The sequence below is a fragment of the Crocodylus siamensis genome, chromosome 3 (genome assembly GCF_052110815.1).
Source record: "Crocodylus siamensis isolate JL-2025a chromosome 3, ASM5211081v1, whole genome shotgun sequence".
Lineage (NCBI taxonomy): Eukaryota > Metazoa > Chordata > Crocodylia > Crocodylidae > Crocodylus > Crocodylus siamensis.
Window position 1 is genome coordinate 81109476 of NC_143397.1, and position 24994 is coordinate 81134469.

At 43.1% G+C, this 24994-nt stretch overlaps 1 protein-coding gene across 5 annotated transcripts in view; it reads right to left on the bottom strand.

Annotated features, from left to right (window-relative positions):
* Window positions 1-24994, bottom strand: part of ERCC6L2 (ERCC excision repair 6 like 2) — a 108887-nt gene that overhangs the window by 62342 nt on the left and 21551 nt on the right. For all 5 annotated transcript variants that reach the window (XM_090038598.1, XM_090038601.1, XM_090038599.1 and 2 more), the window contains exons 10-11: window positions 23816-23935; window positions 137-208 (exon numbers count right to left, since the gene is read on the bottom strand). In XM_090038598.1, coding sequence (XP_089894724.1) covers window positions 137-208; window positions 23816-23935 — 192 coding nt within the window. The remainder of the gene's footprint in view (window positions 1-136; window positions 209-23815; window positions 23936-24994) is intronic.

Sequence of the window (24994 nt, forward strand, 5' to 3'; positions counted from 1 at the left end):
CACTGTCCTTATCAACACCATTTCCCATACTATATGTGAGAAAGAAAATGTGGCTGACAGCTGTTGATGTCTCTAGAGTTTAGGCCTCAGGACTTATTGCTGAGGTCAATTATGATGCGAATCATATGGAGCTCACCTTGGTTGAAAAGGAGAAGAGAAGAACTTTATCCCTGTTTTTTCTGAAGTGATTTAAAAGCTGCTGAAGGACCTGGAAATGAACCACAGAGCAGCAATGAACTGACTTCATCCAAAATAACCTCATACATACTTATCTTTTCAAACATTTGCCTTAAATACGGCTCAAACTACAACTTCATGTTGCTGGTAAGGGGAAAGGAGGCATTCCAAAGCAAATATAGTAATGACTACAGTTATTCCTACCACCATTGTACATATGACTGCAGTAAAGAAGATCCTAAAATACACACAGAGGCACAGCTTTCAATAAGTTTTTTCTCTGATCGCATTATGAAAAGGTACTACCAAAAGTTAAGTTCTGAAGGAGCTATTTGTTTTTTTTCTAGTTGCCCTTCAATTGATATGGTAGGCTACAAAACTGTACTATACACCACCTACCCACTGTACTAGTTTTTATATTTATTTTTAATTAGTGAGCACACACTCTGAAAAAGAGCTAACCTCATTTAAGTCTGCTGCACTACATCTGAGTTCAGAATTTCTTGGAACGTGTCTTCTTAAAATAATCAGAGAGATGTAGGCCCCTCCCTGCTTCCACTCTTCTATTGCTCTGTTTACAGTAGGCGCTGGCTTCCCAGACTCTGCACAGACCTTGAAATGCCAATAATCCGCCCACACACAATGTTCTTCTAGTGGGGAAGCAAATAATCCAGGGCCTTGTGTATAATAGTGATACTGTTATTTTCAAAAGAAGCATGTCCACATCTGGCAATGGCAGTTCCAGAGTACCGTGCAGAAGCAATACACAAAGGGGAAAAGAAGAATTTTCTGCACCATGTCTGTAGTTTTCTCCCACTGGGCAATAAATATTTAAACGATTTTATTTATTCAGCGATAAATACTTAAACCGGTAACCTACACAGATTTCACTAAAAGGCCAACCAATCTTTGACATTCAAAATAATAGAGGGATGTTTGTATTAATTTTACCGTTCCGGATAAAATCTTGAATACAAAATAGTAACACCATCCCAGTCAAAACCTTTTCTGTCCTGAATTCAATTCAACTGCACAGTGAAAAGAAAAGCAAAGAATCAGATAAATTTGAATCATTTCAGCATGAAACTATAATTTACAAGTTGTAAAATGGATGAAAGAGGATTTGTTTTACTGGAGAAAAGGGATTTATCTTGTATTGGATGTCCTACATTTGCATTTCATAACCGCATCAAGAAAAAGGAAAGAAAAAAACAGCCCTGCTCTTAAACAACAAAAGGAGTTTCACTCCTGTATTATCATCATAACTGAAGCAATAAATATGGCAAAAATAATCCCCCATTGGAAATTCCACAAACAAATCTACCCTGTTTGCTTAAATAAAATGGATCAATGTCATGTCCACTGGGATTTTAGGCATTCTGGAATAAAAACAGGGACTGTGACAAACCAAGGAAAGTAATGAATGGTTTTGTGCTAGAGAAATAAATTGTACATTCCCGTATTATCCTACAGGTAGGTTATTTGAGAGCTGGGGGGAAGGGAACTATAAAATACAGGCAAAAATATTTAAGAGAAAACATAATGTTACAATTAAAATAAGATTTCTCAGTATGGCATGCATGGATTTAAATTCACAATTCCCATCAGCATTATCAGAAGTTACACAGTGGGATCCTGTACACCATGTTGAAAGTTTATACTGTGTTGAAATGTTACCTCTTAGATTTAATCTAAAACTGTATATTTCTGTATGGCTCTCCATTCTGTCTTCAAAACTTCAGTTTCTTCCCATATATATGTCCTCACCCCAAACCAGAAAGGGTTTTTATTTTTATTTACATGGTACTCCCTCAGATATACTCATTTTATTACTAAAATGAGACACCAGCAAAATAAATGTCTCAATCTGACACCTATTCCCATGAGATTACTCAAATTTAAAACTGGAAATATTACATAGGCAATTTCAAACTCTGGGATTTTTAATGTGTTTTAAAATTTAGAAATTAGTCAGAATTTGAGGGAAACAGAAGGAGAAACCAGGCTAGGTAAGATGTTGCCCCATATGATGGCCCATGTATGCTCAGAATAGGTTATCTGCAAGCTTTGCTTTTTCAAGGTAATGAAGTCAATTTTCCTCACACTTTACCTGTCATACCTCAACAACTAAGTGGAACTGATTTCAACACTACAGCACATAGGTTGTGCACTAATTCTAAGAAGTTCGACTACACCAAATTTAAACAAACACTTTTGTAGAGATAATCAGCCACATTATTCTGAAGTTAGGCAGGAGGCAATTAGGGTGGTACCTTACAGAGCAGACTAATTTATTTACAAAGGCATGAGATTTTGTAGGCTACAGCCTACTGCAACAGATAGTAAAACATACTTTTGTTTATGCCTACTGATAAAACAGTTTTATCCAGTGATATTTGTTTTGTGATGGAGGGTCTAGGCAAGACCTTCTAAACAAAGTTCTCTCTTTAATGGGCCTGGAACTGGAGAGATGACTCAGTCTTCCTTTTTGCATGTAGGTCACTGTCTACTTTAGAAAAGCAGAGGAGTAAGACCTCTGACAGGCTGTATCCAAAGAATGAAGGACCATGGCAGTAGTCACTTTTCCAACCTTTGACTATACTACCAAACATAATGTAATAACAATAGCAAAAGCAGAAAGGATGAGTTACAAAATCTACAGCTTGTGAAGTGACTGTGAATGTTTATATAAACTTCCATGTTTCAAGGGTGTACTTGGTAGCTGCGTTTGTCTGACACAAGAAGACATACAAAGAACTAGAACTCTTAGTTCTTAGTAGCCATGTTGGTCTGAGACAAGAACACATACAAAAATGACATGCAAAAGGAACAGCCTTCCATCTTCAGCTCCCTCTGTGCAAAAATGAAGTTTATTTCCTACCTGTGGGGCCTTTTTACCATCTCGTACCATCTATACTTTTCCCAGAGCATGATGAAGGGATCCTGAAAGCTTGCAGAAAAGGACAATTTTCTTGTAATTTCCCAGTTGGTCTAATAAAAAGGTATCATTATGGAACAAACAGTTCTAGTGTTTTGTATATATAGACTTCCCACATTAAGTGGAAGGAGGGCAAATAAACCTCTGGCAGTGAAAGAACTGTAAGTCTAAGCAAATGTAGCACTGTTACTGGCATGAGACTCCTTAGGGGGCAAAAAGCTATGGCTCTGCTTCCCTGGGTCTTGGACCTATGCTTGGCTGGGGGGTTAAAGGTAGCAGAGCAGTTATATTCCCTCAGATATCCAGGTTGTAGCCATATTGGTCTAGAGGAAAAAGCATAAAAGGGCTCATGGACAGAGGTGATCTTGTTTTAACAAAAATCTTGTTGGTCTAATAAAAGATATCACCTGTCCACGAGCCCTGGTTACATTCCCTCTGCATTCCTGTAAAACAAGTTGGGTATTAGATATTCTGGCAGGGGATCATTTATAAAGTAATATGAACCTCACAATCTTCGCTGTTGCTAGATATCCAAGTATGTTAATTTCCTACACAGCAATCATTCATGGTAATATTTTTTTTTAACTGCTTTAAATAAGTTTAGTTGAACCAACTGTTTCGAATAGTGCTAATTAGGTCTTGCTCACCAAAGCAAAAGGTTCCCATACAGTGCATTTCAAAACTGTTTTTTACCTTTAACAAATGAAATCTAAAAAAAAAAAAAAAGTATAGAAACTTCTGTTAAAAGATCAAGCAAGTCACTTCCACATCCTGTTACTACAAACAAAACTTTAATAGCTATATTTCTGCTTACTTTACAAAGCTTGGTTACATTTATTTCCCTGTAGATGTGTTAATTTTCCTTTTATTATTGATTTAAAGGTGTTTATAAAATGGCTTCAAAGGCTTAATTCTTGGTGTCTCCTCTCTGTGCGGTTTTGGGCAGAGTAAGACGCCTTTCCAAGAAGCCCGAGATATTCCAGATATATTTGCTCTCATAGTAAAAATGGATTATTAGTTTAGTTTTATAATTCTGTAGAGAATACAATATATACAGGGACATCAGAGAATATCTGGATTAGTGAGAAACTTCACAATATTATCTGAAACAACCTGGTCAAAGTAAAATTAAATCTATTTGAAAATACTGTATATTTCACATCAGGGGAATTATTATGGTTCCATACTAGTACTCCCCAAACCTTAGTCCCTCCCTCACAGAAATGAAACAAATCTACTGTCAAAGCAATTGCTGAAAATGCCTGTCAGGATATGCAGATAGTCTGCAACCTTAACCAAAGCCAGTTTCCCTTTTCCACTGGGATAGGGCAGCATTCCCCACACTGAGAAATGCTGTTCTACACAGAAATATAAAATACAAAATCTGAATTTCCTTAACACAAACAGCTGTTGTGTTACATTTAATCATAAATTTCATCCCATTGTTAATTAGGGGTGCACCGATAGAGATTTTTGCAGCCAATACCGATAGCTGATTTGTAAGGAGCTATACTAGCCAATACTGATCTGATTTCCGATACCCAGCCCAGCAGTGTGGAGAGCTGCCTCCAGCTGGTAAGTCTGGTGTGGTGGAAGGGGAGGGAAGGGGCATGGGGAGTTGGGCAGATCAAGGCCCCCGCAGTGAGGGAGGGTGTGGGGCTAGGGCAGGGGATGGGATAAGTGCTGCCCAGCCGAGGCAGGGCAGGCTCAGGATGGAGCTGCAACTTGTTCAGGGGTGTGGGGGGCAGCTCCCACCCCTGTGTGACACTCAACTGGGAGCTGCTGGTCAGGCGACTTGTCCAGCAATCACCTGCTGCTGCTCCCACCACTCATCCGGGGGGGCCTCCAGATTTGTGCTGGGCGGTCTGGGGCCAGGGCTGTGCCAAGCTCTTTCGGGCAGGGTGTGGGGGCTGCAGTCTCCCTCACTGAGGAGACCTTGATCTACCCCCCTGCCCCCAAGCCCCTTCCCTCCCCACTCCCTTTCTACCACAGACTTACCAGCTGGAGGCAGCTCTCCACAACTGTGGGGCTGTGCTCCTCACCGCCTGTTATGTGCTGCAGCTGCACACATACATGGGCCATTTATCGGCCAAATTATCAGCCTGATATGGCCAATTTGCAATATAGTAAATTTTCATAGTAGGTAGGGTCGGAAGGGGCCTGAGCAGATCATCAAGTCTGACCCCCTGCCATGGGCAGGAAAGGATGCTGGGGTCAAATGACCCCAGCAAGGTGTCTATCTAGCCTCCTTTTAAAGACCCCCAGGGTAGGAGTGCACACCACTTCCTTTGGAAGTTGGTTCCAGATCCTAGCTGCCCTGACTGAAGTAGTGCCTTCTGATATCTAGCCTGAATCTACTCTGTCAACTTATGGCCGTTATTCCTCATTACTACCGGTAGTGGTCAGGGGAACAGGGCTTCTCCCATTGCTTGCTGGTCTTCCTTGGCCAGTTTATAAACGGCCACCAGGTACCCTCTCAACCTTCTCTTGTGAAGGCTGAACAGGTTCAGGTCTTGTAGCGCCTGCCCTGCTGCCTCCTGATCATGCAAGTGGCCCTCCTCTGGACCCTCTCGCTGTTGTCCACATCCCTCCTGAAATGCAGTACCCAGACTGGATGCAGTACTCCAACTGCAGCCTGACCAACATCATATACAGGGGGAAGATCACCTCCTTGGACCTGCTTGTGATGCATCTGTGGATGCATGACAAGGTGTGGTTAGCCTTCCTGACTGCATCCCCACATTGGCGGCCCATGTTCATCTTGGAGTCTATAATGACTCCAAGATCCTTTTCTGCCTCTGTGCTGATGAGAAGGGAGTTTCCCCAGCCTGTAGGTAAAAAGTTTCTCCCTGTTCTTAACTCACCCCAGCTGGCACCTGAACTCAGATCTCCCACGTGGTAGACAGAAACTCTACCACACAGCCACCAGCAATGGTAATTTTCTTTATAATCAGTGCTGATCTGATGCTAAAACGATAGAGGTGCACAGATAGATTAGTAATTAAATATACTCTAAGGTTATATATAGCAACTATTATTTCAAATTGGTTGAAATGAAAACTATTTTTAGCAGTGATATGTCAGACTGGTAACACCAGAAATAACCAGGCATTCACAGAGCTGTTATCAAAGCATATTTTAGCAGAACTGCCTTGTATGGTAACAACCAAACAAAAGAAGGCTTGTTCTACAAAGTGGACAAGCAAAGCAAAAAGTAATACGAGATCACAGGTTCTCCTAGCTTTGTGCTTTTTTTCTTTAAATCAGCTGAAAAGGCTGGGGGTGGGGGAGGAGGGGAAGAAAGGGGGAGAACTACCAAATTTCAGATGTCTGTTGTATTGTGTAAGGGTTGATGGCAGTTTTACTGAGAGTTCAGCTTATGGGTTTGTATAGGATGGTTTGGACAGGGGATGATCCTACCTCAGGCAGCGGGTCAGACTAGAATGACCTCTTGAGGTCCCTTCCAGCACCGCCTCTCTATGACTCTAAGGATAAGCTTGAATACTACAGACCTCATTCCTCATTTTAATTCACTATACACAATGACTACTCAGAATTATTAATTACACTTCCCTTTAGAATGTTCTCCATCTACAAATGCTCACCAAAAGCATCCGAGAATGTCTCCTTGCTAAAAAGGAGGCTTATACCCAATGGAAAGAAGGGGTCATCACCAGGGAGGACTATTCTGTAGTTGCTCGGGGATGTAGGGGGGTAGTTAGGAAGGCCAAGGCAGAGATGGAACTGGGACTAGCTTCCCAGATTAAGGACAATAAGAAGTCCTTTTTTAAATACATAGGGGGTAAAAAGAAGGTCCTGGGTAATGTGGGGCCCTTACAGGACGCGATGGGAAACTTGGTCATCACACCAGACGGCAAGGCTAACGTGTTTAATAATTTCTTTGCCTCCATCTTCCTAAGTAGGGACCAGAACAGCCACCTCCCTGCTGCCCCCCACCCCCAGGCCCCAGGGGAGGCACACCTGGGCCACGGGTTAGTGAGGATTTAGTTAGGGAGCTTCTGGAGGGGTTGGACGTATTCAAGTCAGCCGGCCCGGATGATCTCCACTCTAGAGTTCTAAAGGAACTGGACGAGGTCATTGCAAGTCCCCTGGCACGGCTTTACAAGTACTTGTGGTGCTCGGAGGACTGGAAGAGGGCCAACGTGGTCCCCATCTTTAAAAAAGGCAGGAAGGAGGACCCAGGAAACTATAGGCCGGTTAGTCTTACCTCGATCCTAGGCAAGCTGTTCAAGAAAATTATGCTAGCACACATCCAGGAGGGGCCAGCAGGGGACTGCATGCTTAGGGGCAACCAACACAGGTTCATCAGTGGCAGGTCCTGTCAGACCAACCTGGTGGCCTTTTACGATCAGATCACCAAATCATTAGATGCAGAGGTAGCAGTGGATATAGTCTTCCTGGACTTCCGGAAGGCTTTTGACACTCTCTCTCACCCCGTTCTCATTAAGAAACTGGGGGGCTGTGGTGTAGACACCCACACAGTCAAATGGGTCGCCAACAGGCTGGAGGGCCGCACCCGGAGAGTGATGGTGGATGGGTCATTTTCGACCTGGAGGGATGTGGGCAGTGGGGTCCCTCAGGGCTCGGCCCTCGGGCCCGCACTGTTCAACATCTTCATCAGCGACTTGAACGAGAGGGTAAAAAGCACCCTGTTCAAATTTGCTGATGACACTAAGATGTGGGGGGACATGAGCACATCGGAAGGATGCAACAGGCTACAATCAGACCTAGACAGGTTACAAGGGTGGGCGGACGAGAATAGGATGGGTTTCAACACAGACAAGTGCAAGGTGATGCACCTCGGGAGGAACGACCGGCACCATACCTACAGGTTAGGGAACTCCCCTCTTGTCAGCATGGAGGCGGAAAAGGATCTGAGGGTCATCATTGACTCCAAGATGAACATGGGCCGGCAGTGTGGAGAGGCAGTTAGGAAGGCCAACCGCACCTTGGCATGCATCCACAGATGCATCTCGAGCAGGTCCAAAGAGGTGATCCTCCCCCTCTATGCGGCACTGGTCAGGCCGCAGCTGGAGTACTGCGTCCAGTTCTGGGCGCCACACTTCAAGAGGGATGTCGACAGCATGGAGAGGGTCCAGAGGAGGCCACTCGTATGATCGGGGACAACAGGGGAGGCCCTATGAGGAGAGGCTACGGGACCTGAACCTGTTCAGCCTCCAAAAGAGAAGGCTGAGGGGGGCTCTTGTGGCCTGTTATAAACTAGTCAGGGGAGGATCAGCAGGCACTGGGGGAGTCACTGTTCCCCTGAGCACTGTCAGGAGTGACCAGAAATAACGGTCACAAGCTGGCAGAGGGTAGGTTTAGGTTAGATATCAGGAGGCGCTACTTCACAGTCAGGGCAGCTAGGGTCTGGAACCAACTTCCAAGAGAAGTGATGCAGACTTCTACCCTGGGGGTGTTTAAAAGGAGGTTGGATGCACATCTTGCTGGGGTCGTTTGACCCCAGTATTCTTTCCTGCCATGGGGGTCGGACTAGATGATCTGTTCAGGTCCCTTCCAACCCTAGAAACTATGAAACGAAAAAAAAAAAAAAAATCATATTTTTTGGCAGACGGATCTCTGCATTAAAATAATTCTGCCCAATTAGAAAAATCCACATCCTAAAACATGTAAAATGTTCACATTAAATAATATCCCAGAGGATTTCTTTTCCTTTTGATGATATTTGTAACACAGCTGGACCATCTCCAATTAAAATATTATAGGATCATCGGAAAGTAGGGCTTGAAGAGACCTCATGAGGTCATTTTCCCATCAAGGCAGGATCACTCCTGACTAAATCATCCTAGCCAAGTGCCCATCTAGCCTGCTCTCAATCACTTCCAGATTCCAAAACTTCTCTAGTAAGAGATAACTTCATGTAGGGATGCACCAATAAAGATTTTCTTGACCAATACTGATAGCTAATGATTAACCAACTATAATCAGCTGATGCCGATCTGATAACCGATATTCATTAACAGTTCAAGGCATTTTAAACTACTGACATAAATAAACCTTTTTCTTCATTTGTTTTGCATCACACACACCCCCCCCCTCCTGCCTGCTCCAGCCCCCTGATTTGGTGCACTACTGTCTTCTCTGCTGCAGGCCCATGCACATTGCCCCTTTGTCCATGGTTCCTACCCGCAGCCCTGCTCCCTGCATATCCCGTGCTGCTGTTCCAAGTTGGCGGGAGGGACAGACCCCTGTGTGGACAGAGGCACCGGGCACCTCTAGGGTCCCAGAGCACGCTGCTGCCTCAGCGCCCATGGCCACCGGGAAGAAGCTACTTTTGCACAGGTGCCCAGTTGTGTGAAGTGTCCTTCGTGTGGCACCTTATCCTGCTCATGCACAGCCCAGTGTCTCCATGACAGCCCCTGCACTCAAGCCTATGCTGCGTGCACGGCGTTGCCATGGCAGTGGCAGTAGCTTGTAATGATCCCTCTGTTGTTGAGTGCAGTGCCCTGTGACCACTCCCCAGCACCCCCTTCCCCTGCCACTGCTCCCTAGGGCCTATGCTTTGCCATGGGCTTCGGCCAGCAGCAGGGTGCAGGGACTGGACTATGCTCACCAGTGGCTCCAGGCACACACACCTAATCATTGGCTACAATGACCAAAAACAAGCTGATAACATCATTTCTCCTTTCATTGATGCTGATCTGATAGCCAACTGACATATCAGCGCACCCCTATTTCATTGTGAAAACTTTATCATGTCTCTGTAATAAGTCTGATTAAGTAGGAAACTTTATATATTACTCTTGCCTTTTAAAAGACATTAGATTTTCTAGTAATACACAATATCCTTGGTTTACTAAAATTCTATTTTCAGCCTAATTACTTCTCTTTCAAATTAATGTTGTGAACATCTTTTTCCAGAGATTGTTCAATCAAATGACATCTTACCAAATAAATACAAAATACTGTTTATCATCATCATAGCATCCTACTCCATTGAAAAAGCAGCTCAAACTGCAAGCATTTCCCTCACCCCAGTTACCGTAAGTACCACTGCGTCCATCTTTGGTCATTATGGAGTCCTGTTCCAAACCTATAAGGCTAGCAGTAAACAGACCATTGCACCCTTTTCTTTGCATGAGTAATGTACAAGAGGGGAGTCCCACAACCAATAGAAGGCTTGCCTTCAGCACACTCCCTATTATATATAGGTATTATATATGCAGAGAAAATGCTGAATCTCCACAGGGAACCACCAAGCCACGCAAATCTCCTCTCATCAGACCTTCCTTTGCACCGCAAAAATCGGACTGGCAATGAATCAGTGTTTTTGCTGCCCCAAAGACAGAGTGCATGATAGAGTGCTAAGATAATGCATGCTTCTGGTCTGTACTTAGCGCCTACTGTTTTCCAAACTGTAAGGGCTGAAGTAGGAATGCTTTGCAAATCTGTGGCACCTGTCACAAAGGGATGAAGCCCTTTGGACACAGCAGAGAAGCTCAGCATAATTGTCAGAGACATTTATAAAAGCAGATGTTAGAGCTACTTGCCTACCACTCTTTCACTGTGATGGGAAATATTGGGGAATTAATATTCTACTCATTGGCTTAAAAAAAACCTGGATGAATAGGAAGGTAGGACTTTTCAGAGCTTGAACACAATCATCACCCTATGTCCCTATATCCTTCTACTGCCTGCCCCTTCCCTAGCATATCAGGTATAGGTTGGCTTCATTCCCAAGGACCTTTATGACCTATCCCCCACTACCACCTCTCATTCACACTAAGTCAAATACCATGCCATCCCTTTTTCACCTATATATGTTTGGCCATCTTGTGTGCTAATCTTATTTTTGTCTTATGTACTGTTCTTGGTTCTTTGGGGAAAAAAGATGTTTCCTTGCTGAAAAGAGGGGAAAATAGGATCAGAATGACTATATTCTCTACATCATTTGGTTCAAATATATTTAAACTTCCCATCACTGCCCCCAGAAACAATTCTCCTTTTGTTTATCTTTGTACTCTTCCTAATGAAACCAGATGTACAGGCAGTTAATATTGCAGACTACATTAATACAATCTAAATTGCTCATTAGCCTAGGATCTAAATAGAAGACTAACCACATGATGAATCTGTCTAATCTATGAATTCTGGTGTTCCCAACTTGTGTGGATTTTATTTTTCCTTTAGAGCGATAAGATTTCAGATGGGGCAGAAGTCATTCTTGTGATAACATAAGAAAACTCCAGCCACTAAGAGAATTTCAGCCTAGCCTGAATAAAAACTCCCTACTGACTGCCTCCTCCAGAAAAATCGAGTAGTTGGGTCAACCTAAAGCTAATTAGGACTCTTCAGGAAATAAAGTTCTCACCCCACTCCTCAGCAGCCCAACACCAATTTTGCATGAGAGGAGGAATGAGTGGAAGAGTCCAGCAGCTCAAGACTACTCAGGATCTGAGGAGGAGGAGGTACCAAACTGTGCGCAATAGCTACAGCTCCTCCTTCCTTCTTCCTGATGGACTATGAAATAAGAGAAGGGATTCTAAAAGCCAGTCCTAGCCTGGAAGAAGAGGCAGATCTTAGCACAGCTCTATTTTCAGACCTGCACAGGAAGGGTAGGAGAGAGAATAAAAAAATTCAAGGAGAAGTGGAATTGATGTTGACTGGGCAGAGAGATAAGATTGAGAACTACATTGCACAGGGCAGAAATGATAGAGGCTGAATTCATATACATAAATACAAGTGATCCTGAAGCACTAAAAGGGACAAAACTAGAGCATATCTAACCATCATCCCACATGAGCTGGGAATGTGATGGGGAAGCTCAAATATAAGGAGAGTCAAAAGTTAAAAATCACTATGATGTTTAAGCCTCAAGACTTCAAGGGAACTGACTCATGATTTTTGATCTGTAGACCAGTGTTTCCCCAACTACTGTGCCATCAAACATTACCAGGTGTGCTGCGGGATTTGGGGGGTGGGCGTGGCTCCAGCTAGCACCGCCACCACCACCCTGCCATGCCATGTCTGGCTGCACACACACCCACCCCACATTCAGCCAATGTGCCGTGGGATGGGTGAAGCCATGTAAGTTTTCCGTGGGATGAAAAAGGTGGAGGAATGCTGCTGTAGACAAAGCTGCTCTAATTGGGAGATGTATACATATAAATACTTTTCCTTTTTAAAAAACAGACAAACCTCTGAGTTGGTAAGTCTGTGGAAGGGAGTGGGTGGGAGAGAAGGGGGGGAAAAAAAAAAATAAAAAAAATTGAGCCCCCCCCGGTGAGGGAAGAAGTGGGGCAAGGGCAGGAACAGGCACTGCCCAGCCAGGGCATTGAATGTGAAACCACGAGCCGCTCATCCGAGAGGCATGGGGGAATGGGGAGGAAGGGCAGCTTCCCACTGCTGCATGAACCCCTGAAGAGGGCATGTGCCCCCTTGGATTTGTGTGCAGGGCAGAGGTGGGCTGCTTGCTGCAGTCTTGGGGCCAGGGGCTGTTCCAGCCTCTCCTGAACGAGGAAGCTGGGCCCAGGCTGGGCTCTGAGTGGATAGGGGCAGTGCTGGGTGTGGTGGCTACAGGGAGTTTTGGGGTAGCCATAGCCCACCCCATAGCCACCTCCCCAGTGCCTCTAACCATGCTGAGTGCAACCCTGGTCCAGCTCCCCCCACCGGGAAGAGGCTGGCACATGCCCAGGCCCTGAGCCTGCAATGGGCATCCCGCCATCACTATGCTCACAAATCCAAGGGGGCATATGCCTCCCCCAGGGGTGTGCACAGCAGCAGGGAGCCATTACCCCCCACTCCATGCCCTCCAGATGAGCTGCCCGCAGAGTCACATTCATTGCCTTGGCTGGGCAGCACCTGCCCCACTCCCTCCCTCACTGTGGGGGCTTCAATTTGTGCCCTCCCAGCCCTCCCCCCCAGAGACTTACCAGCCAGACACTGCTCTCCAAGCTGCTGGGCTACATTTCTGGCCATATGCATGTTCGGGCTGCGCAAATGCACACAGCATTTATCCGTGACATTATTGGCTATGCCAGCCAAAAAACCCTGATTGTTGGTAATTTTAAGGTTTTTTTATTCATGCCAATCCAATATACGACTGATATATTGGTGCACCTCTATGTCTTACCTATCACATGTGCAAAAGAAAATGCTAAACAAAAACATTAAGACCTTAGGTGGGGTTCTGGGAAATGTGCAAGAGTTGGTGGGGAAGCTTTGGGAAGATGGCACTAGTTTTAGGAGCTAGGCAAATGAATTGGAAGGGAAATGAATCCCTGTTGCCAAGAGGTGTGTTAGACTTCAAATTTTGCAAAAACTACAAGCCTAGACTCAGGGACAATGTCTAAATTTTGCCTAGCCTCAGCAGGTTAAGGGGAGTAAGAATCAGTGTTTCAATCCTCTCCCACCACTGTAGTGCATGTTAAACAATTAAATCTATAACAAAGACTTATACAAACTGTTAAACTTCCACTTATCTGTGCATTTTATCTTCGTTTTATTATCTCAGCTTCTAGATATAAAAAGTGCTTTGCGGTCCAGCCAGGACATAAAGATCACAGGTAAATAAGCAATAAGACTCGTACTGAAATGGGCTCCCTACATTTATGAGTCAGTTTTGGAGATAAATAGAAATGACAAAATAAAAATAGAGGGAGCCTCCAAATAGAACTGGATAGTGCACTAGTCTCACCCTCCTGGAAAACTGGCTTCAAATCCAGAAGCTGATCAAAAGTAAAATTACATTCCATAACATTATCCTGGTCCCCATTTGATACTTAAGCCATCCATTTGGTAGATATTTGCACAATTGGCTGTCTCTGTTCAAAAGGGTTTGGAACAATGAAGTGTTTTAAAAAACTGCATTTGCAAAAGAGGGAGAAGAATGATGTACAGCACCATTTTGCAGGTTGCATATTTTGTTCACTACTGTCAGAATTAGAAAAGACTACTAATACACTGAAAAGTTGATACTGTTGTTAGGCTTTATGATCAAAAGGACTATTTTATACCAACAATGCTATACTATTTGTATACTAACAATACTATTCTATTTACAATGCTGTAGCTAGGCACTTCTCTCTTGCCACGCCAAATTGGCTTTCTAAAGCACATCATAAGGAAAAAACCTGTTTTCAAAAGAGAAAAGATTTAGACAGCCAAGTAACCACACAACTAAAGTCATCTCATATGGACACTCAAAAAGAAAGAAAAAGAGAAAATGGTTACAGTACTTCAGTGGTTCATAACCAAACCTGAGTAAATCATCTCCCCCCACTGCAAATCTAACACCCCACTGGCTTATAAAACAAAAAGGCCAAGGTTTATCAATGCAGTTCAGAGCTTTGTGACCACCAAGATTCTAAGTACTGCAAAGATCTGTTCTTTCATTAGCACTCACATGAGCAACAGTTTAAGAGATTCCTTTGATTGACATCAAGGACATTCAGGCACACTGGGATGAGCCTAAGAACATCAAATCACAAGGCACACGCTGAATCAACTGGATACTCCACTTACCATCACCAAGACTGGTTCAAGGAGAACAACAAGGAAATCCTAGCACTTATCCATTAGAAGAGAGGTGCATTGTACAGTTGGCAAAATGAACCCTCCAGCCAGCAAAAACAAGAGGCTTACCACTGGCTCAAAGATGTAGTTCAGGAGGAGGCTATGGGACATCAAGACCCATAGTGGTGGCAAGAGAAGGCCATGGAGATCCAGAGTTTTGCTGACCAACATGACATGAGAAGCTTCTTTCAAGCCATAAAAGCCATCCACGAGCCACATTTCAAATGGCCCAACCCTCACTCAGTAATAAAACCTCTTGGTGATCCCCCATCCTTCAAGGAAGTCTGATGTGCCATCACTCGAAAAACAATAATAATGTGCCAGGCCTAGATGACATCGCCACAGAGGTCTTCAAAGCTGGTGAAACAGCACTAGCGCAAACATTTCACCAACTTCTCATTAAAATATGGATTAACAAGGAAGTTCCACCTGACTTAAAATGTCAACATTACGACCATCTTCAAGAAAGGGGACAAGTTAGTGTGTGAGAACTACTGAGGCACTGTCCCCCTCTCCATTGCTGGGAAGATTCTTACTCGGATCCTTCTGAAATTGCCTCCTCCCCCATGCTGAAGAGGTCCTTCCAGAATCACAGCGTGGCTTTAGACCATCTCGGGGTACCACCAACACAATTTCTGTTGCACAATAAATCCAGGAGGAGAGTTCAGAGGGCAACAGTAGAAGCTGGGTATGGCACTGACTTACCTAACAAAGGCCTTCAACTCCATCAACTGTGAAGCCTTATGGAATGTGCTAGCTAGTTTGGCTGCCCACTGAAGTTCAGTGTCCTCAGGCTACTCCATGACAGGATGACTGCCACAGTCCTTTGAAATGGATCAGAGACAGAGCCATTTACCATCTGGACTGGTGTTGAGCAGGGCTGTGTGAATGCCCCAACCCTTTTTTCCATCTATCTTGCTGTGATTTTAATTCTCATCTGTGACTGCCTTCCTCCTGGAATGGGGACCGAGTATCGAAAGGACAGTCAGTTTTTCAACTTGTGGCACAGTCACAGCAAAACAAGTTACCAAGACTGCCATCACCAACCTTCAGTACACAGAAGATTGCGTTATCCTTGTGCGCACTGAGAACAATCTGCGGTCCACCCTTGACCTTTTCTCAAGTGCCTATCACAGCCTGGGACTCTCCCTTAACATTGGGAAAAACAAGGTGCTTCATCAGCCGGTCCCAGCACAAGCTGCTCCCCTTCCCCCACAAATTACCATTGTTGGAGAACCCCTGGAAAAAGTTAAGCATTTCCCATACGTTGGTAGTCACCTCTTCCAGTCCTGATGTAGAAATTGAATACAGGATTTGCTGTGGCAGCATATCCTTCATAAAGCTGCTTCACCATGTCCTTGTTGACCAAGACATGCAGATGGAAACTGAGATCCTGGTCTACAATGCAGTGGTTATCCCCATGCTCCTCTATAGGTGTAAGATGTGGGTGATATCTTAAGTGCCTGGAATGGTTCCATCAGTGTTGCCTCAAGAAGATCCTTTGTATTAGATGGGAAGACCACTGCACCAATGCCAGCATCCTCTCTGCAGCTAACATAACCAGAACTGAGGCAAAGATCATGAAACAACAACTCCGCTGGACTGGCCACTGTGTGTGGATGGCTGACACTCGTCTCCCAAAGCAAGCCCTCTTCTCTCAACTTAGTTATGATAAGAGCATCCACAGAGGACAGAGTGCTACAAGGACACCCTGAAAGTATACCTTAAGAAGGGTGGCATCAACCCTACAGACTGGGAAGCGCTGGCTAGTAACAGGTCTCAATGGCATTGCACCATAATCAAGCTACAGCCTGCTTTGAAGAGAACCAATTTGCTCAGGAACCCAAGAAACGGCAGAGGAAGAAGGAAAATGCACAACATCCTGGTCAACAGTTGTGCCCTCCACCCCTGTACGGCACCACTTGTCATATCTGTGGAAAAACTTGCAGAGCATGGATTGGACACCTCAGCTACTTTAAAAAAAAAAAAAAACCTCACTAGTGATCCTCCCCTGGCAGAAATCACTTTCGTATTGAGGGATAGACAATGATGATATCAAGGGGTTCTCTGAAGTGTAAGACTGTGCTCTGAAGTGTGTGTGTGTGTGTGTGTGTGTGTGTGTGTGTGTGTGTGTGTGTGTGTGTGTGTGTGTGTGTGTGTGTGTGTGTGTGTGTGTGTGTGTCCAAAAAGTAAATTAGATTTGGCATAGAATCCTTACTAAATACCTACAGGTGGACACAAAACCCATCTACCAGGTAACTTCCTGTTTTATCTGAACATTTAATCCTGTAGGACTATTAAACAAAAAGCAATACACGGCAAAATATCAGATGAGGGAGAGACTTACTGGACTAACATAGGGAACAGCATTAGAACTAAATTAGTGAACTAATAAATTAGAGGAAGTAATCATCATACTAATGAATTCCACAGCAGATACTAAAATGGATGGAAACAGGAACAAGAAATTAGAAACATACTAGAAACAATAACATGGTAGTCAGCTTGGAAAAATGGATCCATATGGAGAAAAAGAATCTGAAAACAATGATGCTCAAAGGAAGGAGAACCCTGAGGAGTAGTAACACTGAAGAGACCTAAAGGTGACAAAGGAAACCAGACTGAATACATCTTTTTAATACACATTTTGAGGTTATAAGCAAGTACATCAAGGATAACAGTAGTAGTTCTCTATATGAGTTTTTGTGGAATACACAATGATGTTAGCTGTGGGCAATCCACTTTTAGAAAGATTATCAAAAAAAAAGTAAACAAAATGATTGGCAGAACTGTCCTACAAGTAAAGTTTTAAGACCTAAATATGTACACCATGGTAAGGACAAGGCAACAGGCAAAGGAACATAATCTATGGTAGTTAAAAACAAAATCATGGGATAAAAACTATGAAAATTTAGACTGCTATCAGGAACATTAGCTTTCCGACCATGAGCTGTACTATGTAGAAATCCTCCAAGGAAAGTCCTGGAGGATTGCTTGGGACATAAAACTAAACCGGGCATTATATTAACCAAATATAACCGTTCACTGTTAGGGCGATAAATTTAAGACTTCACATCTCTAATTTCCACGATTCAGGAGAAATATACAAGAACATTTTCTTCTTCATCATGGTTATCAGTTATCTAGGGCACAGTTTATAGCTGCTGTTCAGAGTTGCTTTTCTCCACTTCCATCTCCAATCTTCTCTCTTCTGGCTTTCAGTTGAATGCAAAGGTGGAAGCCCTATTGCCAGAGCTGTTAATGTCTTTTTCTTTGCCTAATCTCTGAAACAGTATTCCATTCCATTCTCTTCCTTGACTTCTTAGGCACCTTTGAAACAAGTTACCTTGTTCTTCTTGAAATCTTACCCTTTGTTGGCTTCTGCCCCTCTGTCCCACTCCTGTCTTATTCTGCACGCCCCAAACTTCCTTTCAGTATGTTTTTTGAACGATCTTCCTCTTTACCTCTTTCATATTCCAAAAGAAAAAATAGTCACAAAAGGAAACGGTCACAGGTTCTTCAAGCATGACTTGTTCTAACAAAATCCAGGTTCGGTGTTCCCAATCATTTTGTTATTCACTAGGTCGGGGGTGGCAATGTTCAAAAGCTGCAATAAAACTTCGCTCCAAGCATGGGCTGATTCCAGCCTGGTATGCATTGCCACTGCCACCAGAGCCCAAATTTCTTCTCCCTGCCACCGACTCACTAGGACTGTGCAAAATTTCACTGGGTGTTTTGTTTCAAAACTGTTTCAACATGTTTCGATCTTGATACAGCAAAATCGAAACAAAACAAAAAGGCTTTAAAACAGCTTTGAAACAAAATGAGGGCACTTGAAACGTTTCAAGTTTTGAAGCTGGGCTTGTCTGGCATCAGCACTAGTCCCAGGCAGCAGCAACAGCCTGCTGTCCTCCTGTGCACAGATCCAGGGGCCTGCGGCCCCTGGGAGGATTCAGGCACAGCACCACAGTCCTCCTGGAGGTACGGACCCGCAGATCTGCATGCAGGATGACAGAAGGTTGCCGCTGCTGCCTGGGGCCAGCAGCAGTCTTCTCACCACTAGGCGCAGGCTGTGCCAGGTACCAGTCCCAGGTGGCAGCAGCAGCAGCCTCCTCTCATCCTGTCTGCATATCCAGGGGCCCACGCCCCCAAGAGGAGTCCAGCACAGCTCCACAGCGCTCCCAGGTGTGTGGGCCCCCAAAATCTGCACGCCAGATGACAGGAGGCTGCCGCTGCCAGCAAGCGAAACAAGTTTTCCTTTCAACTTTGAGGCACAGTTTCCCAGACACCTCTGCACCCATCTCCTTGGCAGGTTTCATGCCCTCAGAAGGGGCTACCATCCCTGCAATTTTCAGCCGAATCAGGCATGAAATGACAAAGTTTTAGGCATTTTCATGATTTCCCATTATAGCCTATGGGCAAAATATTGAAATGCGTCAAAACAGTTTCAATGAAACAAAATGGTACAGTGCTTCAAAACTACAAAATGAAACACTGTCCCTTCGAAACAGCGAAACGGAAGTTGAAACGAAACAGTGCTGTTTCACACAGCCCTACTATTTACCACATGGGTGAAGCTGCCTGCTGCAGAAATTTATGCCAAAGCCACCCAACTTCACAGGTTGTAGCCTGAAGACCTCTGCTCTAAGTGCTTAGATTCCAGGATGGCATGTTCTCCAATCTTTCTGGGTTTCAAGGATAGACTGACTAATCTGTAATTCCAAACAACTTTTTCTTTTTTTTTTTTCTTTTAATAAAGAGACTGGCACCATGTTTGCTTTTTCCCAGTCATCTGGGACTTCATCCAACCAACATGATTTTTCAAAGACAATGGCCAACAGCAATACATCAGATGAGGCAATATAATCTCAGCCAATTCCTTGAGTACTCTAGGATGAAACACATCTGGCCCTGCTGACTGGAAAACATCCAGTTTCCCCTTGGTAATCTCTAATCTGTCCCTTCCCTACTCCGAGACAATTATCTTCTCCCCTACCCTTGCTGCCAAATGTGTTCACCTAATAGTTGACCTTATTCATAAAGAATTGAGTAAGAGAAGCATTAAGTACTTCAGCCTTCTCTACACCCTTCATTATTAGATGGCTGAAGGTCATCACTCAATATGAGACCTACACTTTCCTCTCTTTTCCTTTACTTTTAGCCTCCTTGCAGAATGATTTTTGGTGCCTTTTACATCTTTTGTTAGCTGTATCGCAATTCATGCCTTGAATTTTCTCCCTGCATCGTGACTTGCTGCTCAAAAATGGGGAGGATTTGGTTGTGAATGAAAAGGAACTGGGAGATCGTGACCGTGAAACAGACTTTAAAGTGTTAAAGAAAGGAAGGAACATACCTGGAGAATGTTTTCTGGTTGTTTTCTCTTTTTTAAATGTCCCTTGCTAACTGTATCTCAGTTCTTGCATTGGGCTTCCCGATTTTCCCCTTCTGTACCCAGCAATATGACCAAGCATCCATTTTTGTAAGATTACTTTTTAAGTTTCAAGTCACTGAAGAGTTGACTGCTTAGCCAGGCCAGTCTCTTGGTTCCAAAGCTGCTCTTGGGCTTATAATATGGTCTCTTTAAAATACAACCAAAGGAGTTCAGCTCTCTCCAGAACTCCTTTTTCCCCCTCAGCCTTGCCTCTTCCTGTGATCCTGCCCACTAGTTCCCTGACTCTGGACTTAGCAGGTTTTAGCAGAGTCATTATTGCGCTAACCTCCTCCTCTAATTTCCTTAAAACCTTAAATAATATTATTTCTGTGTCACAGTCACCCTACTTGTCTTTGTAAATGTCTTATTTTATTTCTGTATAACTGCTGCGCGGCACTCTCACATTTATGTAACCTTATAGTTTTGGCTGTTAATCAAAATGAAAACCTTGTACTTTTCCACGCTTGTATTAAGCTGCACATGCGTATTCTGTAAGTTTCATTTCTCATCTGTAAGTTTTGTTTCTGCAGGAATGACACTTGTGTAGAAAATCTACCTAGTAACTATTATGTAAAAGAAACTATCCTATCCCTGTATGCTTAGCTTATATCATAGTTAGTCACAGAGGCAGTCCAACCAACATCTATAAAAGAGGTAAAAAAGCAGGAAGTAGCAGAGACGATGACTGGACGACCCTTCAGGCTTGATCACCCTGTAGCCGGTCTTCAGCTCTCCGTCTGGGCGTATTCCAGCGAAAACCAGGGCCTTGAAAATCCGACAATCGACAACAATTCACCGTATTACAGTTTGTATCCACCATCCCGTTCATGAGCTGTTGACCAGCCCTAGGACTAACTAGTGGGCAGCCGCACCCATCCCGCAAGGGGCAGAGAGCAAGGGCTTGCTAGTGAACCCTGTGGGCCAACAGACCCCCTTTTGTATCCGGCATACTGTAACTGAAGAAACATCAGAGACTCCATCTCTCGACTGCCTCTCTTCGCAGCTTAGACAGCATATCTACGCTTTTTATACTTATATTACTGCAACTTCGTTCCAGCCGGTCTCCCCTCTTATTTGTAAGAGGGCGAGGCCAGGTGAGCGAATAAAAAAATTTTTTACTTCATCTTATATTCACTCTGTAATAACTTCTATTACTAACATCCCATCTCAACGAACTGTTGACCAGTTCTGGGACTTAAGGAGTCAGCAGCCACACCCATCATTGAACTAGTTCCAGTGGTGGAAAGCAAGGGCTTACTCCGGAACCCCGTGAACCAACAGACATCCTACAAACTTATTATAGAAAACTAACAACTTACTCTAAGTCGTCTACTTGCACCAGCTCGGCGAACCTCGAAGGCGGTCATAAAGCTACCTCCAATCCCGCCCCACAAGCCGCGCGCTCCGTAAAGCCCACGGCTCCCCAAGCGGTGCCGGAATCGCTAGCCCGGCATTCCGCCACAGTCTTCTACCTTCAAATTCTCAGCTAACTCTCCTTACCCACAAGCATTAAATCAAGAAGAGCTGACTCTTCGCTATTAAATTCCTTTGCTGGCTTTTCCACTTTCTGTACAGAAAAGTTATTCCAAATATACTCCAAAAACTAAATGAACTGCCTGGGCACTGCTATATTACCCTCTTAATAATGAGCGGAAAGGTAGGTAGTCATGTTAGTACTAAGTCAGGCAGAAGGCAGTGTAGAGATACTCCTTATAGCCTACTCTGTGCACTTCCTTTCATAGAATCTCATGAAGTGAGCTCTTTTCCACAAAAGTTTATGCATCTTTTATTCAGCTAGTCTATAAAAGGTACATCAAAATTCTGCCTCCTCCTAACAACATCACAGCAATTAAAGTCCCTTATTAACACCAGGTTTTGTGATTTGCGTACTTTAGTTAGTTTGAAAAAAGCCTCATTCACCTCCTCCCCCTACTTTGGTGGTTTATAGCAAACACTCACTGGGCATGTTTACACATGTATTAAGATGCTTTTTCTAATATGCAGTAAATTTAATATCTACAATGTGAGGTACTAAAGAAATGTGCATTAAGCTGCCTTAACGCATGGTGACACATGTTCACAGTTTTTAAGTGACAAAATGCACAGTAGCCAGTTTTTAATCATACAGCTTTTTTATATGACACTTCAATGCACAGTAAAATAAGCTACTGCGCAATAAAGTGCACATGTAGACGTGCCCATTATGGACCTTTTACCTTTACCCAGAGACTTGCAACTAATCTACTTCCAACTTCTTACTGTACCTCAAAAACATTTAAAGAAAAAAAAAAAAAACTTCAGTCATCTCTATGCTGATGACTCGTGGTTCTATTTTTACTCCAGAGGTGTCCCCTTCTGTGCAAATTAAAATCACATATCATCTATCTATATGACCTCTCCTTATGGATGCCTAGCCATCAGGGTGAATTCAGTATGGCTAAAATAGAGATCCTGATATCCATACAGCATCTGAGATACCTGCTTTCTCCATATTTAGATATCAAACACCGTACTGTCTGTTATTCACACCCAGTGACATTTAACCTTTAGGTCTACATCCTTTGGCTGGGACCTTTCCTAGGTATTGGCATGTAAATGATATGTAGATCTAGTGGATTCTTTTTTTTTAAAAATATCTCAGACGGCCTTTCTCCTTATCCACACATATGAGATTCTGTTTCAGGCTCGTTTAATTAAAGCAATCCAGTCTTGCACACATCCATCCCAAATGCTGCTGCTCCCATGATTTTTTAGACCATGATTTAAATTTATCATCCCATTTTTTGCACCCTTCCACTGGCTCCTTCTACAGCTAAAGCCAGGGTACTGTGAGATCCTTTTAAAAGGTGCTACAGGGTGTCATTCAACATTAGCACATTTAGATGCACAAACACCTATACATGATTCACAAGATAAACCCCAAAGATTTCAAACAGGGATCAAGTGCCCAAAACATTCTGACCTGTTGCCATCTTTCTTGGTTTCTGCTGAACGGCCCTATTTTTTTTTTTGTATTCAAGAAGTTAGTAACAGCTAAAAGTTGGCATTTTTTTGAAGGCTGCCTGGAGTTTAAAAAGGTCGAGAACCACTGCACTGAAGGACTGTCATTTGAATTCATGTAAGTGCTCCAATACAGATGTATCTGATAAGAACAAATAGGGCCATTCATAAGCTGTCACTAGAAATTCCATGAATTTCTTTCATTCAGCATTACAAGGTCAACTCGCAACATCAAGTGTTTTTTTAAAACAGGCACCTTTCTCCAATGCTACTTCTAAAGCTTAGAAGAAGCCTCCCATAAATATCTACAACGTCACAACACTGGTCTCTTTAAAAAAACTATCCTTTGCTGTAAGGACTGAAAACACTATTTAGTGGTTAGGCTACTGATGTGCTGAATCTTCAACCTATTACAATGAACAATGGTGCCTCCATTTCTTTAGATTCCCAGGGTCCCTTGTCCATCTGTTGTTACACTTTGCCTTCTACCTAGGATATAAGCTCTTTAAGATAGACAGTATCTTCCTGTCCTGCTTTTGCAGCACACCTGCACAGTGGTGTCCTGGCCCATGACTCAGGCTTATAGACACATTGGTAGTAGAAATATCATTATCATCACGTTTAACAAACAGTATAAATGAAAGAAAATTGGCACCTACTGAGGCCCAAAATCATACAACAGTGATTTGATTTTCCAAGTAAATAGGCATTACCTTCATTTTCCCACTGTATTTTGGATCAGAAATAGTTTCAAAGGCTGCATCATTGCTTAACTGAACAAAATCAGGAAACCTGGAAAACACCTGGTTGCAAACCCGTTTGATATGTGTTTTCTAAAAGCAAAGCAGAAAACGGATGAGCACAAACAAGAGAAACAGACTTCTCCATTAAACTCTCTCTAGTACTATCATAGTCTGTAAGATTGAAACAGACTAAAATAAAACTGGCAGGGGAAAATATTTAAGTCATTTGTACCCCATGAGAGATGCTCTAATACAGCATCATCTGTTAAGAATCAGCTAAAACCCCAAGTGCTATTTTCAAAAGGAGTAAGTACCTCCATATTGCAAATCAGGAGAGTATTAACTAGAATCTGTCTGAACATTACTAGGCATCTTTTCTTCACAAAAGTAAAGCATTTTGCCTTATTCTGAAAAAATACCTACAATGGACATTGGCATTATGTAAAAAAAAAGAGGCAGCACTGCAAAGTTCTGGTTCCCTGATGGAAAAGGTCCATTATCTCAAGATTTTGGGAAGGCTCAGAAGATAATAGGACTACTGACAGCACCTCAGCTCAATTTTTTAAGGCTTATTATTTGCACACCATATGGTTGGAGTAAGTCTAAACAAACATCCTGTCCAAAAGGAATTATAAAAGTAAAAGATACAAAATGCAGGATACATGGGGAAGTACAAAGAGATTAGGACACTAATAATAATAAATGAATTATACTATCAGTTGTGGGTAGTGAAGGTGAAGTATTCCTTAAGAAGTATATCAGAGGTAATTAACACACCCAGATCATTTATTCATTCAAGATTTTAATGATAATTTTTGCATCATTTTTTAAAACTGGTTCTATGTATACCACTGCCTTCAGTCAGAGGAAATAAAGTGAATTCAAGAAAATGGTTGTGTATGCCAACACCAGCTTCTTGGGTTTTTTTCCCTCCCTCAACAAAGGGAGACCCACCCTTGTTAAATTCTTTTCACAAAACCAAATTACTAGCAACTACCTACATTATTATTAGCTATAATAATGAAAGTACTTACTTACTTCAATACAGTTTCCCTGTGTCATCAGAATTCATTTTTTAAAAGTTCTTCATCACTAATAAAAAGTGTTGCTGTGTGATGTCTCTAGTCACTATTGAAAGTCACTGAAAAA